General features: G+C 34.8%; 1 protein-coding gene, 1 long non-coding RNA gene and 2 pseudogenes across 2 annotated transcripts; 3 read left to right on the top strand and 1 right to left on the bottom strand.

Moving 5' to 3' along the window:
* Positions 1 to 1,504: 1,504 nt before the first annotated feature.
* On the top strand, positions 1,505 to 5,140 carry LOC142534224 (proline transporter 3-like; annotated as a pseudogene).
* Positions 5,141 to 6,286: 1,146 nt separating this feature from the next.
* LOC142534226 (syntaxin-81-like) lies at positions 6,287 to 7,739 on the top strand (annotated as a pseudogene).
* Positions 7,740 to 9,587: 1,848 nt separating this feature from the next.
* On the top strand, positions 9,588 to 13,079 carry LOC142534220 (putative sugar phosphate/phosphate translocator At3g11320). The gene is made up of 4 exons (XM_075641152.1): positions 9,588 to 10,244; positions 10,876 to 10,979; positions 11,101 to 11,329; positions 12,563 to 13,079. Exons 1-4 carry the CDS (start codon positions 9,795 to 9,797, stop codon positions 12,707 to 12,709), a joined length of 930 nt encoding a protein of 309 aa, XP_075497267.1. The 5' UTR covers positions 9,588 to 9,794; the 3' UTR covers positions 12,710 to 13,079.
* A 1,004-nt stretch (positions 13,080 to 14,083) lies between these two features.
* LOC142534221 (uncharacterized) lies at positions 14,084 to 14,665 on the bottom strand. Its single transcript, XR_012816938.1, has 2 exons — positions 14,443 to 14,665; positions 14,084 to 14,347 (listed from the first exon to the last, which is right to left on the bottom strand). It is a non-coding gene; the product is annotated as an uncharacterized LOC142534221 (long non-coding RNA).
* Between the last annotated feature and the right edge of the window lie 38 nt (positions 14,666 to 14,703).

The raw sequence follows: 14,703 nt of genomic DNA, 5'->3' as shown, positions 1-14,703 counted from the left end.
TGACTGCCCCGACACGTGTTTATTAAGGAATAATTGATGGAACAGAGGATTCATGCTAGGACAATATTTTATTATCGCCCCAATGTGCGTGGAAGAAAAATTCAGAGCATGGACATATCATGCCACGTTAGGGTGTCAGTCTGGGTGAGTCGAGTTGAATCATGGTTATTAAAAAAATTTCCCAACCCAAGCCCAACTTGAACAACCCGAAAACTATGAACCCCGACCAAAACCCAAACCCAAACCCAAACCCCAACCAACTAGAACAACATGATAATATTTTATTTTTTGAAAAGATTTATAATTTTTTACTATGCACCATTATTATTTTATTATTTAACAAAATAATTAAATAAAAATTCAAAACACATCATAAATATTCTAATTTAAACACATAATAATGATCATCGCCTAAATATATAATAATTATATTTCATGAATTTAAATATTTAAATTTAAGAGTAGAAGTTGTCTAACCTATTAGTTAATCTATACAAGATTTAATTGTTTAGAAAATTCAAATACTCCACAAAAAAAAATTTACGTGATCAATACAATAAAAAAAAGTTCAAACATAACAAAATTACTTTCAATAAATTGTTTTAAAAATAAACATTTAACAAAAAATATTTAATCAAATATCCTCATTTATGAACAAATTCATAAATTTGAAATTCTGCTCCTAGAAAATTTAAGATACACTCAATATAAAAAATTAATAATTATTTAAAAAAATATTATATGATGAACATTTATAACATCGATATATATAATAATTTTTGAGTATATCTCTCGTGAGACGGTCTCACGAATCTTTATCTGTGAGACGGATCAACCCTATCGATATTCACAATAATTTTTGTAAGATCGTCGTCGTTTTTTCCGTAATCTTTTGGGTCAAATTGACAAGTCAGATTCATTTTGACATCTTGTTATAAATAATCAATTAGAAACATTCGGACTATCACGTAAAGTACACTAAGGAAACAACATTTATTGATGGTAGCCCCGTGGGGAGAAGCAGCCTCCAGTTGGCGGTATCTAACGAATCCCAACCGATCAAAAATCTAATCAACGGTCCTCATTTGACGGTAATCAACCACGGAACCAATATGCTGATTTGATGGGACTAACTAACCAATCAATGGCATTCTTTCTTTTGTTTAAATAAATAAATTAAAAAATTCGTTGGATTCGATTTATTAAGAGAATTAACGAATAACCAATTTCGCAAAACGATATTTTTTTTTAGAAAAATTAACGACACACGATTGCTGTTAATTCTCCCCTCTCGTTTTCTCTCAAAGTACGCTCGATCTCTGCAAGCTGTGTGTTGTATTTTCGGGTTTTTTTATTTATTCGATTATTTATTGGGCACTGATAAATAGTGGCGGGGAAAAGAGAGGAGGAAGAAGGCCTGGCTTTGGTGATATCTGAAGAGGAGGTGATTGGTTTTGCTATCGGGAGCAGGAGAAGAAGTTGGTGGTGAGGTGTGCTGCTGGAAATGGGTGGCCAAGGCGGAGACGACAGCGTTGGGAGCTCCGCCGCTGCGGGAAAAGTCTATTCGATGATCATTTGGCGTCGAAATTCCAGACACCGCCCATCAAAATTAGCCATGGTCTTTTTTTTTTTCTTTTCTTTTGCTCGTATCATCGGACCTTTTTATTTATTTATTATTTAGGTCCAGTATTTCATAGGAAACGTTGATTGCCGAAGGGGTTTCATTCTCGCAGTATATTCGGGTTAAAACTCATGCTTTCGGAAATAAAAGATTTGTTTAGTGACTTGCTGGGTTCGACTTTGAGTCGTTTTGGATATTTTTATTTGTGATTTTCGCTTGAATGTGTAAGTATTCCATTCTGAGGATGTTATGTTTTCAAACTTTTTCGATCGGGAAAACTTGATCGGATTTTGAGATTTAATTTGTTTAGTCCTTATGTTAATAAAGCGAAATTTCTTTCTAATACTGGAAAATTTGTTGGTATAAAATGTTTATTTTAAACCTTTTACATGTGCCACGTATGATGTATACTTTTAAGCTGTATCTTATAGCTATTTTAGGATATCCTGAATGAACTTTATATAGCCTAATTAATGATATTTTTTTTCCAAAATATGGAAATTGAATGATAATTGACTCTATTATATTATCTAATTTCATTTATATATATATGGCTCTAAAACAAAAGTCCGAATCTTGAAAAAATATTTTGGGTTCGGGTTTGGCTAGAACTAGAATTTGAATTTGAACTCTATACTTTTAGTTTGAAATATGTTAATAAACCATTAATAATCGTAGTGATTTGAGCGGAAATCCATCGAACAAAACATTTTGGGCTTAAATTAGATTCAAATACTATAAAGATTCAGTGTACTTTTAGTGGAACTGTTCATCCCTCAAAGATCAATGTGATGATTTTAGCTTTGAACTGATGGCATGTGATGTGTTTTATTTTACTCTACTTCGAACCATCTTGGCTTATTCTTGTTATGTTATTGTAGATTCATGGTTTCAAGTGGGATTTGTTCTCACTACTGGGATCAACAGTGCCTATGTGCTGGGGTACTCTGGCACTGTCATGGTTCCGTTGGGTTGGATAGGAGGTGTGGTAGGACTTATCCTTGCAACAGCAATATCTTTGTACGCAAATGCTCTTGTTGCTGAGCTTCATGAGTTCGGAGGAAAGAGGCATATCAGATACAGAGACCTTGCAGGATTTATATATGGTAAGAGTAAAAATGAATAATGACATGAAAACAAGTATTCCAGTCCCTTTTCTTTCAGAGTGGGACATTCTAAGCTTTATTTTATAGGTAGAAAGGCATATTCTCTGACATGGGCACTGCAGTATGTGAATCTCTTCATGATCAATGTTGGATTTATAATTTTAGCCGGTCAGGCTTTTAGGTACTTCACTATTTTGTTGTTTCAAAGTCCCATGTTTGAGTTTGGAGGATAGTCTTCTCAATTCCTCTTATTTAACTTTTGTCAATGTATTTATACTTGTGGAATTCTAACACGATGGCAGAGAAGAGAATAAGGTTCGAATTTAACTTTCCTTTGATATATTAATTAATTGATTGCTGCTGCAAATTTCTGAATGTTTCAATACCTTCAAAATCTTGAAGCATGATACCTATCTATGCCATGAACTGTTGAGAAACTGGGATTTTCTTATAAAGACGTCGAGGCTTTAGTTGATTTTCTTTATTCTTATGGTTCACAGGCTTTCTATGTTCTTTTTCATGGTGACAACTCCATGAAACTTCCATATGCCATTGCCATAGCGGGGCTGGCCTGTGCTCTCTTTGCCATGGCCATACCCCACTTGTCAGCACTGCGTATATGGCTGGCATTTTCAACGTTCTTTAGTCTGGTGTACATCATCATAGGATTTGCACTGGCACTGAAAGATGGTATACTATCCTCATTTTCTTTTATATTTTGCAAGTCAAGACGTACCAAAATCCAGTTTCTGGGAGCAGAATATATTTTAATTTTGTGACGAGGAAACCATTTATTTGCAATAGGCACTGAAGCTCCTCCCAGGGATTATGAAATTCCAGGATCAGTCACAGACAAGATTTTTACTACCATTGGTGCTTCTGCAAATCTTGTTTTTGCCTTCAATACTGGAATGCTTCCAGAAATACAGGTAAGACAGAAAATTAACGAGGAACTTTCCATGTGAATAGCATGTATAATGAACAGTAGGGTCTTTTGGGAGACTTTACATGTGACTTTCTGGCATCTGAATTGCTCTCATAAAATCATTTTAGAGATTATAGATTCGGTTTTTGACCAACTCTGGTGTTCATTCATCTTTTTGACAGGCAACAGTTAGAAAACCAGTTGTTGAGAACATGATGAAGGCTCTGTATTTTCAGTTCACACTTGGGGTTGTGCCAATGTTTGCAGTAACCTTTATGGGATACTGGGCTTATGGTTCGAAGACATCAGCCTACTTGCTCAACAATGTTAATGGTCCAACTTGGATCAAGGCTTTTGCTAATATTTCGGCTTTCTTGCAGACAATCATTGCTTTACATGTATTCATCGTCATCTCTTTTCTACTTTTATCTCGATTTACCCAATTTTCATTTCATGAAAATATTTTAAGGTAACTTAAATCAAAACCCCCTCAAATGAAACCCGGTTACCACAGCACCCTTGAATTACCTTTTTATAACTTTATGTTCACACCTTTTCAATGCAAAATATACCCCTTTTAAGGTTACAGTTGTGAAGCTTTATAAAAGACAACAGACTTATGTTACGCTCTGGGGCATCACTAGATCTGTATTCTAACTTGAAGAAAGAGATCTAATCTATACTACACCGAGAGAAGTATGCTTTGTGTGGCATATAGTATTGTACGTATACGTCCCATGTGTGTTTAAAGTTTTTGATTGATGTGTTCAACAGTTTGTTAAAAACTGAGTGTGGGTGCGAATTCCGGTACAATATAAGACCACAATCAAGAACTTCTACTGCAGTTTATCGAAATCTTTAGGATTTATGTATATTGACTCCAGGATCATCATTTTTTGCTCTCAGATTTTTGCGAGTCCGATGTATGAATACTTGGACACAAAATATGGGATAAAAGGAAGTGCGCTTTCTTTACGCAACTTGTCTTTCAGGATCTTAGTTAGGGGCGGTTATCTAGGGATGACCTCCTTCGTTGCAGCCTTGCTACCATTCTTGGGCGATTTCATGAGTCTTACAGGAGCTATTAGCACATTCCCTCTCACATTTATTCTTGCAAACCACATGTATCTTGTGGCCAAGAAGAATAAGCTTACATCCTTGCAGAAGTCTTGGCATTGGCTAAATGTCCTGGTTTTCGGATGCATGTCTGTTGCAGCAGCAATTTCTGCAGTGAGGCTTATTGCTGTGGATTCTAGTACTTACCATGTTTTTGCAGATTTATGATTATTTCTCTTTTCAATTGATTGAAGAGTGTACATTAAAAATACATTGTTTTTGTTTGATTTTTAGTCGTTTTCCTACATAATTCTACGCCTATGGATTTTAAACGCCAACCTACCACAAACTCTAGGAAGCTCAGTTGCTGATGTCCCAAGAAATCGGGAGAATAATATTTTTTGGCTTCGTAACTTGCATATTTTCTATTTTTATCATGTTATCAATTAATTCATACTCTCGGTACACTAGCTTGCATATTTATTTAATTTTAATTATTTTCTATCTTAATGTTGATATGACGTTGATTATTACTAACATAAATGATGTCACATCATCGATACAATGAAAAAAAACTATAATTGAAAAAAATGAAAGTTAATGGACAAAAATCTTGAACTAATTTACAATATATTATAAATGAAAAATGTGTAAATTATGAAACCAAGATGATCACTGGAAAAATTTCTCTAAATCTTGATTTTTTTTTTAAAGTTGAAGATAAATATGTTATAATTAAATTTCAAACTCAAGCATCCCCCGTACGAGACATTTGCACAAATAGATCATCGGCTTGAAAAATTAATAATGGGAAAAGAGTTGTCAAAACAGGATATGTCCGTATGAAATAGGCGGATTGGATTGATTAAACATCAACCTATTTGGAGGCGGACTGAACCCGCTTGGTTACCTACTGATGTGAAAGCGTATTTTTAATGATTGTGGGTACATTATCCGTCCTCAGGTGTCGTGTGCAGTTATCCACATACTTGCCACATTGTTTTTTGTCGGGACCCTTTTGTTCCTCATGCTTGAAATCGTTCTGGATGCCTATTATCTCTCCCCGGGGCGTGGCTTTCCACTTCATGCGTGTATCACATAAAGTATCTGTCAGTTTTCAGTCGCATTTCTGTAACTACCATGTTATAAAATTCAACCTTTTGGACATAATTCAGGTGAAAAAATGACAGTATATTAAATGATTAGCAATCAATAATGAAGAGCAAACTTACGTTTTTTAATCTGTGAAATACTTATTGTGCCACATACAGTTCCCTCTTAGTGAATCATATGTATATATCATGCCACTTACAATTTCATTTTATTTGATTGTGTAACATAATTCCCATGACTTAACTTCATCTTTAGCATGCCCTGCTGAATTTAATCCTCACTGTTCAACTTACAGTCAGCTCCTTAAACCAAGACATGTCTGTATAGCTCAACTGTCCAATGTCATTTCGTGTTGTTTATCTTCTTTTACAACTTTTCATGTTGCATCAAGTATTGATCTCTGAATCGGTTTCGTTCGTGTTCACTATGCCACATGCACATTCACATAGAGAGCTTGATTGTGCATTCTTTTGTATTCTCCAAACTTTAGATGCCTTATATGTACCATGCCTTTTCACTTTTCTCCGAGGATCCATCTCCGCAGCTCTTTGAACCAAAGATTAGAACTTTGAGTCTTTTTGGCTTGTCATTGAGGAAATATAGAAAGATTTCCTGCATCAAAATGAGTGGAGATCAATAGCTTGTGATATATTTGTAACATGTATCAGTTTTTTACTCTGTTTTTTAGCTGATTACATAACGATCTTGCTTGATGGTACTATATTCCAGCACGTTTTTTACTGACTCTACATATGCAGGTTACAATTTTCATTAAAACGTGTAAAGAGAGAATAGATGTTCTCAAAAATAGCATAAACGAGGAGGATGCAAATGCAAAGGGGTGACTTAGCATCAGAAGTGATAATTCAAATACTGATAGTATAGCGCACAAACATGGAGTGGTACGAGTTTTTTTACCCCAAATAAAGTTCGATTCAAACCTAGGATTCAAGTTTTGGCAAAACAGCCACCCCAACCTTGGTATATTTGGTAGATCCGTTAATCTTAGTTTGTTGAAATCAAGAAACATGTTAATTCATTACTGTCTGGTAGCCTTTTTTTACCTCTCAGGATCTTTATTAATAATTGTACAGGAAACAAACTTTTATTTGTTCATGTTTTTTTCCCAAGGAGTATACAATTGCAGCGTTGAATTACATATCATCTTGGCATCCGTAGATTTCTTCTTAAACTTGGTATTAAATTAGCTACTCTGGAATTTGGTTCAGATAGAATGGCATGGTGCAAGGTGTTGTGGCACCGAATAGCTTTTCCTCCATTTTGATTTCAATATTCTGAACAGAAAAAGGCATCTACATCTCAAAGTAAAACTCAGCAACCCAAATAGTTGGTTCCAGAGTCATCTATATTGAGTGCATCATACATAATTTTTTGGCATTTGCGTTATAATATCCTTGTCGATATGTCAAGTGTCTCCTGTTCCTAATGCAGGTGTTAATTTTAAGTGAGAAACTGCATTAAGTGACGTCGCAGTTTGATAAGCTCCGAGCATTGCGCTTCCAAGAAGCCATCAACCGGGTAGCGCCTAGAAGAAAACCGATATCTGACTTGTGCTGCTACTGTGTATTCGATGATTAGCAGTTTGATATATGCTGTCGAAATTGATGCTTTATTATTTCAAATTTTACAGGCAATTGAAGCAACAAAAAATGTTTGAGCTTGGAAACAAAGAGATGTCACAAGTCATTCAACGAAGTGGCCGGAGCCGAACTTTTCTTCTGCTTTTTTTTTGTTTGTCCTGACCTTTGCAGTCCTGTTTCTTGATTTTGGCATAATTAAATTAAAAAACATCGTTCTTATTGTCTCCTTTTCCATTTTGCTCGGTGGTTTTCCATCCATGTTTGACAGTGCTACTAAATATCCTTCTTTTATCTTTGCATTAGAAGTGACAACCTAAATCTCATGTTATTAATATCACATAAAATAACTTTTGTTTTAAATCTTTCGATACTATTATTAAGAAGATAAGATAAGATAGTATTTGAAATGCAAATCGTGTTCCCAGAATCAAGGGAATCTCAAGAACAGCAAATATTGTATTTCCTCAGCTATATTATTTTAGAGTAGATCTCACGAATTTTTATATGTGAGTCGGGTCAATCCTATGATATTCACAATAAAAAATAATATTCTTAGCATAAAAAGTAATATTTTCATTGATGACTAAATAATAGAATCGTCTCACAAAATATGACTCGTCAGATCGTCTCACACAAGTTTTTGCTATTATTTTATTCATGCTGGAAATTATGTATTTGATTATAGTAATTCAACAAAAACAATTGGCAAATGCCATGCAGCCAGATAGTTTTTCGATCTCTTGTTATTTATTTATATAAGAAATATAATATATATTAATTGGTTTACATTCAACTGTGTTTGGTTTAACCCAAATTTAAATACAATTGTTAAGTCAACACCCCACCCCTTGCTTACTCCATGCATTTATTTGCGCATCTCGGCACGTTCTCGGTTCTTCCCGTCGAATAATTCAAACATGCTTAATTAAATTCATCTCCTCTTAAATTTGCAATAGTAAAAAAAAAAAATCCAACTATATTTAAATATTACATATAACTCTCTTTAGACTCGTGAAAATTAATAAATAAATAGGTCTCTTGTGAGATAGTATCACGAATCTTTATCTGTGAGACGGGTCAACCCTACCGATATTCACAATAAAAAGCAATACACTTAGCATAAAAATTAATATTTTTTCATGAATGACCCAGATAAGATATTCGTCTCATAAAATACGACCCGTGAGACCGTCTCACACAAGTTTTTGTCATAAATAAATACGATAAACTTGATCGAAGTGTTTGTAATTTTAGAAAGAACTAGATTGAAATATGAAGAGGTAAATGTAACATCTAAATATAGTTTAATATTTTTTTTGAAACGATGATAAACCTCAAAAGAGGTAAATGTAACTATCCCAACAATATATTTAGTTATTTATGCGATATATATGAATTAGAATGACATTTTTCGATAAATGTTGCGCAGAATTTCTCATCACACACACAAAAAAAAAAAATTTGCAGTAATGATTTATGCATAACTACCACCTTTGCTTCAAACTGAAGGTCGGCTAGTTCGTTTAGTTGTCAAATCGTGGGAAATTATGATGCGATTGCTTCTGATCCGATTCTACTTATACTACTTCAATTTGATTTAATAATCATAAATAAATACAATAAAACCAAAGACTGTGGCAGTCTCAACTGGTTCTAATTCATTAAAGAACGATGCTAAAAAAAATTGACTAGTACTAAAAATTTGGACCGAATTTGAAAAATTACTAAATTATATTACATGTTTGTTGAATGCATGTCATCAGAATTAGCCAGCTAGTTTTGAAATGCAAATTGTGTTTTCCCATAATCAAGGGCGTCTCAAGAACACACACAATGAATATTTCGTGAATGTACCTTGAAAATTATGTATTCACATGTTTCGCGTGTTTAACTTTTATATACGACGAGAAAACGGAGAATTTAATAAGTCCATTTAAAACGCGATGTTCTGTTTAATTTTTCGTGGTTTTAAGTCCATTTATATGATTGGTTAAATATATAAATTTAGTTTGGTATAATCAATTCGGACCAAATTCAGATACTAAAGAGACTCAAGTTTTATTACATAGTATAACTTTTAGTATAATGATCACGTGTTTATGGTAAAATAAGAAGATCAATTTACCAAAAACAAAATATATATATATATATATAGATAGATATAGACGTTCTACGCACGATTTCATTCCTTCCACTGAATTTCTCAATTCATTCACAGATGCATCTCAGATCCCTTCACTTCTTCCTCCTCCTCCATCGACTCTAATTTATCCATTGAAAAACCTATATCTCCCATTTCGTAGAAAGATCATTTTTTTTAGGTGCGTTTTTCGCTCGTAATTTAATAATTTGATTTGGTAGATTTAGGAAAGATGTCCGCGATGAAATCCTCGGGCCGATTTTTCACAATCGGATTGGTGTCGGCATGGTATTCCTCCAACATTGGGGTTTTGTTATTGAACAAGTACTTGTTGAGCAATTACGGGTTCAGGTTTCCGATTTTCTTGACGATGTGCCACATGACTGCCTGCTCATTGCTCAGCTACATCGCAATCGTGTGGATGAAGATGGTTCCGATGCAGACGATAAGATCTAGGGTTCAGTTTATGAAGATTTCGGCTCTTAGCTTGATTTTCTGCGCGTCGGTGGTTAGTGGGAATGTTTCGCTCAAGTATTTGCCTGTTAGCTTTAATCAGGCGATTGGGGCAACCACGCCTTTCTTCACGGCAGTGTTTGCGTATTTAATGACGCTGAAACGAGAGGCATGGTTGACTTACGTGACGTTGATTCCAGTTGTTACCGGAGTGGTCATTGCTAGCGGGGTATGGGTTTATTTTTTGTTCTTTTGTGTTTTGATTAAGATATTGATCGATGTATGGGGCTGATTTAGCTGAATGAGTAGCATATGAGAAAATTCAAACTTTTTATTTAATTTTTTTATAAGTTCAAAATATATCGTCGCCCTTCATCTATATTACATTTCTCAGTGTGACCCCGATTAATATGGTTTTTAATGGGTACATCGTAGAGCTGCTATTGAATTTTCTTGATCAGGCATTATTTTTTTCCATGTATCCTCATCGGTTTGATGTGGATTGAGTCGGTGAGAGGTCCTGGGAGAACTGTTGTACGCTTATCTATTCGTTAGAGTTAGCGGTACTTGCTGTTTTTTTTTTTTTGTAATTTATACTAGAATATATTATGAGCTTGAGGATGATGTCTGAATACATTGGGAATAATTTTCATGGATAATAAAATGTGTAGCTCAACGGTAATGACCAATTTTGACGATATGTTTTTTTAGTTAAGATAAGTCGAGGCTGCAAAATAAATATGAAAGCATGTATCACCAATTTTTCTACTTCTCGCACGTCTAACAGCTGAATTTCTTGTTTTATGACTTTGGGAAAAATTAATTTTTCTTTTATTCTTTCCATCTTTCATTGGTATTAGGGCGAACCGAGTTTCCATTTGTTTGGATTTATTATGTGCGTTGGTGCGACAGCTGCAAGGGCACTTAAATCAGTGGTTCAGGGAATTTTGCTTTCATCTGAAGGGTAGTTTTTTGTTTCCTGGTGTATCTTTTATTCTGGTGAACGCGTTGCTCGAATTTTATGTTTATTTTTTCTGTAAATTAATTTGATATAAGCTCTAAAATTTTATTTTATTCTGATATAGGGAAAAACTTAACTCTATGAATCTGCTTCTGTACATGGCTCCTATTGCTGTCGTACTTCTACTTCCTGCAACACTCGCTATGGAAGAAAATGTAGTGGGCATCACATTGGCACTCGCAAGAGAGGATCTAAGAATTATTTGGTTGCTGCTATTCAATTCTGCACTTGCATATTTTGTAAATTTGACCAATTTTTTGGTCACAAAGCACACCAGTGCCCTTACTCTTCAGGTAATTCTTACTTCCTTTTCCAAGTTATTCCCCTTCATTGTATTGATTTATTGTCATTGAATATTACGTATACAACAGCGAATGAGAACTGTAACCAGAATTAATGGTAGGTTTTACATCATGAAACAATGATGCGGTATAATGAGAGTTTTGTCAATGAACAAAATAGCAATGATATTAAATATCATAGGGTACAAAAAATTGTAGACTTGGGAATTTGTGTTCACTCTTCTTTAAGAGACGTGGTCCGTGGCTTCAGATGCCATGAACTAGGGCTTCTTTGTTTGTTTTGGCAATTTTGGAATAACTTTTGCAAATTATTTGAAGTAAAAAATTGTGTATTTGGTTTTGTTTTGTGGAATGATGATTATTATTGTATTTGTCAAATCCTGTCAGAAACTGTTTTAAAAAATAAATTGAAAGTTTTAAAATGTTATATTTGGGATAATATTTCAACATAAAATAGAGGTTTTTTTGGGATTGGGAAAAGTTAGTTGAAAGTAATGATTTTGTTGAAGCTATGAGAAGGATGAAAACCATATATGGGGGAGAGGAAATGAAAATTAATTTAGTGTGTTTGTCTCCGTTTTGGGAAGGGAAATCTTCCTGGCACAAAAATGAACAAGATCTTATTGTCTGAATTGTGTTCTTTTTTCTTGCCTTCATAGTGCCAATAACATTGTGCACTATTTATTAAAGGAAAATGATTATAAGCAATTCAAATAATATTTTGAGAGAGGATCTTTGTGCCCCAGAAATAGCGTGTTGGCTTCACGGGTAGCGATTTCAATATAAGTTGGGGATACCTTCTTCACGATGTCTGAATTATAAGTTTTATATATAATTTTGTTTTTTTGGTAATAGATTTATTTTCTGACCTTTGTTTTTAGCTCTTCTAGAAACTGAGTCGAGCAAGGACCATCATCACGTAACAGTTGTTGACAAGAGTCACACCTCTGAATTTATGTTGCTATTTTTTGTTTGAATGGGAATCTGCTATGGAAGCTTGATATGTTTTCCACATTTTGAACAACATACCCCATTCCCATTTGAACCATTATAATTATGTCTAACGATCGGAATTAAAAACTTGATTTCTATTTACATTGCTATGACTGTCCAAACAATACAATTAACTTATGGTCTGTTGGCTAATACTACTTCTGGACCTCTGGTTTCCCTGTTGAATGTCCAAGTGGAATACTTCCTAGGTGTAACGGTTTACTCTTTCAGGTCCTTGGAAATGCTAAAGGGGCAGTAGCAGTGGTAATTTCCATCTTGATATTTAAGAATCCCGTCTCTGTTACTGGAATGCTCGGGTATACTCTGACAGTGATGGGTGTCATCCTCTATAGTGAAGCCAAGAAGCGAAGTAAATGAAAGAATATCTGAAGAGTTAAAGCAAACTTAGCTGATGGCTGTCGTCTGTGCAGCTGGTGTACGAAGTTTAACCAACGACCTATTGTTCTCTCGAAACTCAGGAAGAGGTTTGACATGTACCAGCAAACCATCACTTGATTTACAGAGTAGAAGTTCACTAAATGACTAAATGTGGCCTTGATTCTTGCCAGCTGAAAGATCTATTTTTTGCCTTGTATTCTTTCAAGAAACTATTAAAACCCACCCTATACAGCATAGTTTTTTTTTAATCATTAAATCGATCGACAAGACATTTTTTCTTGTAGTCTCCATCTTCTTCTGACGAACCCAGTCCTCGAAAAGGTGTTAATGTGAAATTCTTATTCACGATCAGATTTCTTGTTGTTCCCTTCGTCTCTGTATTTTACAATTCTTTTTTCCTTGCTGTATCTCAATAGTAGTTTTTGTGGTTAAATTTTGTTTGAGTATATAATGGTTGTGCATGCTGTTGTGTGGATTACATCAGTCTACTCATCAAAATTCAGCACATGGATTGGAGTCGGCAATTTTTTTTTTTTTTTTGTGATGATGGAAGTGCAACAACGAAGCATAAAGAAAGAAAGATATGTGATATACCACCATGATTTGGCAAGCCATTCACCATTTACTGTATTTCAAGAGAGGGGATTTAATTTGTAACCTTTTGCTTTTCGTTTTTTATTTATTACTACACAAACATTGGCACAATTTGAAATGCCACTTCCATTCAAGAAACTGAAAAGTAAAATTAGCTTCATAGATCAAGATTTGCAATCTGAGCACACATTTCAGATCAAATATTCTTGTTACATATTCGATCATTCTAATTGCACCACAACAAAACAAACCCCCTATTTCCCATCCAGTCAGAATATGAATCTCACCACCATATCACAAAATCAAACAAGACCACCCAAATCATTCAACATCCATGGCTTCATATTCACCCTTGGCTTCAGTTTCATGCTTGGTTTCCATCAAGAAATCAACTTTCACCATCAGTTTTCACTTTATGATCAATTACCACTTTAGGCTTTCTTTCTCAAACTGCCGGGTCAGATTCCTCAACAACTATGGGATATGCTTCTGCCTTTAGCTTCTTGCCAACTTTAGGCTCAGTTTATCCGACAAGTAAAGGCTCCGTTTTTTCCTCTTGTTTCTTCCCCACTTTAGCCTTACTTTCTATCTTCGTTTTCTTCTGCACCGGAGCTGCTCCACCATCCTCATCTTCTTCTATCTTCGGGTCAAGATAGAACCGGAGAACCCACTTCTGCAAATTTATACTCGACCACAACGGGTTTATCGGCAGACATGATAACGAGTCACTTGGCTCGAAAGTGGGGTGGCCTTGGCGAATGAGTTCATGTACCTCAGTGCAAAGGTCCGAGTAACTGATTCCTCCATTTCTATGATCGTAGCATCTTCAGGCTAAAATCTTATATGCAAGAACAATGTGGTTTCAGTTCATTAAGAAAATTTCTGAAATTTTTTTAATATAAAGGAACTACAAAATGGATACCGACATTGTCTACTGAAGAATTTTGACTACAGACAATATTCGCTACGCCAATGTCACCTCTAGTGGAGAATCTTACCCCTTCTTTCGTTAAAGAAACACAACTGCATCAACAAAGGGATCGTGACATGAGATATGTGTCAAAGACATAGAATAAACTGTATCAAATGACTCCAAAAACTTAATCAAGAAAAAGCACCTGTATCTCCAATGGAGCTGAGATCTCTGCAAATTCTCCAGATTCCATCCTAACTTTGGCTTTGGATTCTGTTTCCGGAATCCCTAGGTGCTCACTATCGTCCATGAGCTTCATTTCAAAATCAGCAATCTTATCTTGAGCTTCATAAATCGAACCAAATAAAAAGAGACAGAAGAACTTGCAGATAAATGACTGTAAGATGTCAAATGCATAAACATACGAGAGCTTTGGGAAAATGAGGAAATATGGAGTACGGAAGAG

Source organism: Primulina tabacum, unplaced genomic scaffold, assembly GCF_025594145.1.
Source record: "Primulina tabacum isolate GXHZ01 unplaced genomic scaffold, ASM2559414v2 Contig429, whole genome shotgun sequence".
NCBI lineage: Eukaryota > Viridiplantae > Streptophyta > Magnoliopsida > Lamiales > Gesneriaceae > Primulina > Primulina tabacum.
The sequence above is the reverse complement of the archived record's forward strand: the minus strand, read 5'-3'. Positions and strand labels throughout refer to the sequence as shown.

Coding starts and splice junctions, on each gene's coding strand:
- LOC142534220 (XM_075641152.1), top strand. CDS start 9,795: ATGTCCGCGATGAAATCCTCGGGCCGATTTTTCACAATCGGATTGGTG. Junction 10,245..10,875: donor GAGTGGTCATTGCTAGCGGG/GTATGGGTTTAT, acceptor CATTGGTATTAG/GGCGAACCGAGTTTCCATTT. Junction 11,330..12,562: donor CCAGTGCCCTTACTCTTCAG/GTAATTCTTACT, acceptor TTACTCTTTCAG/GTCCTTGGAAATGCTAAAGG.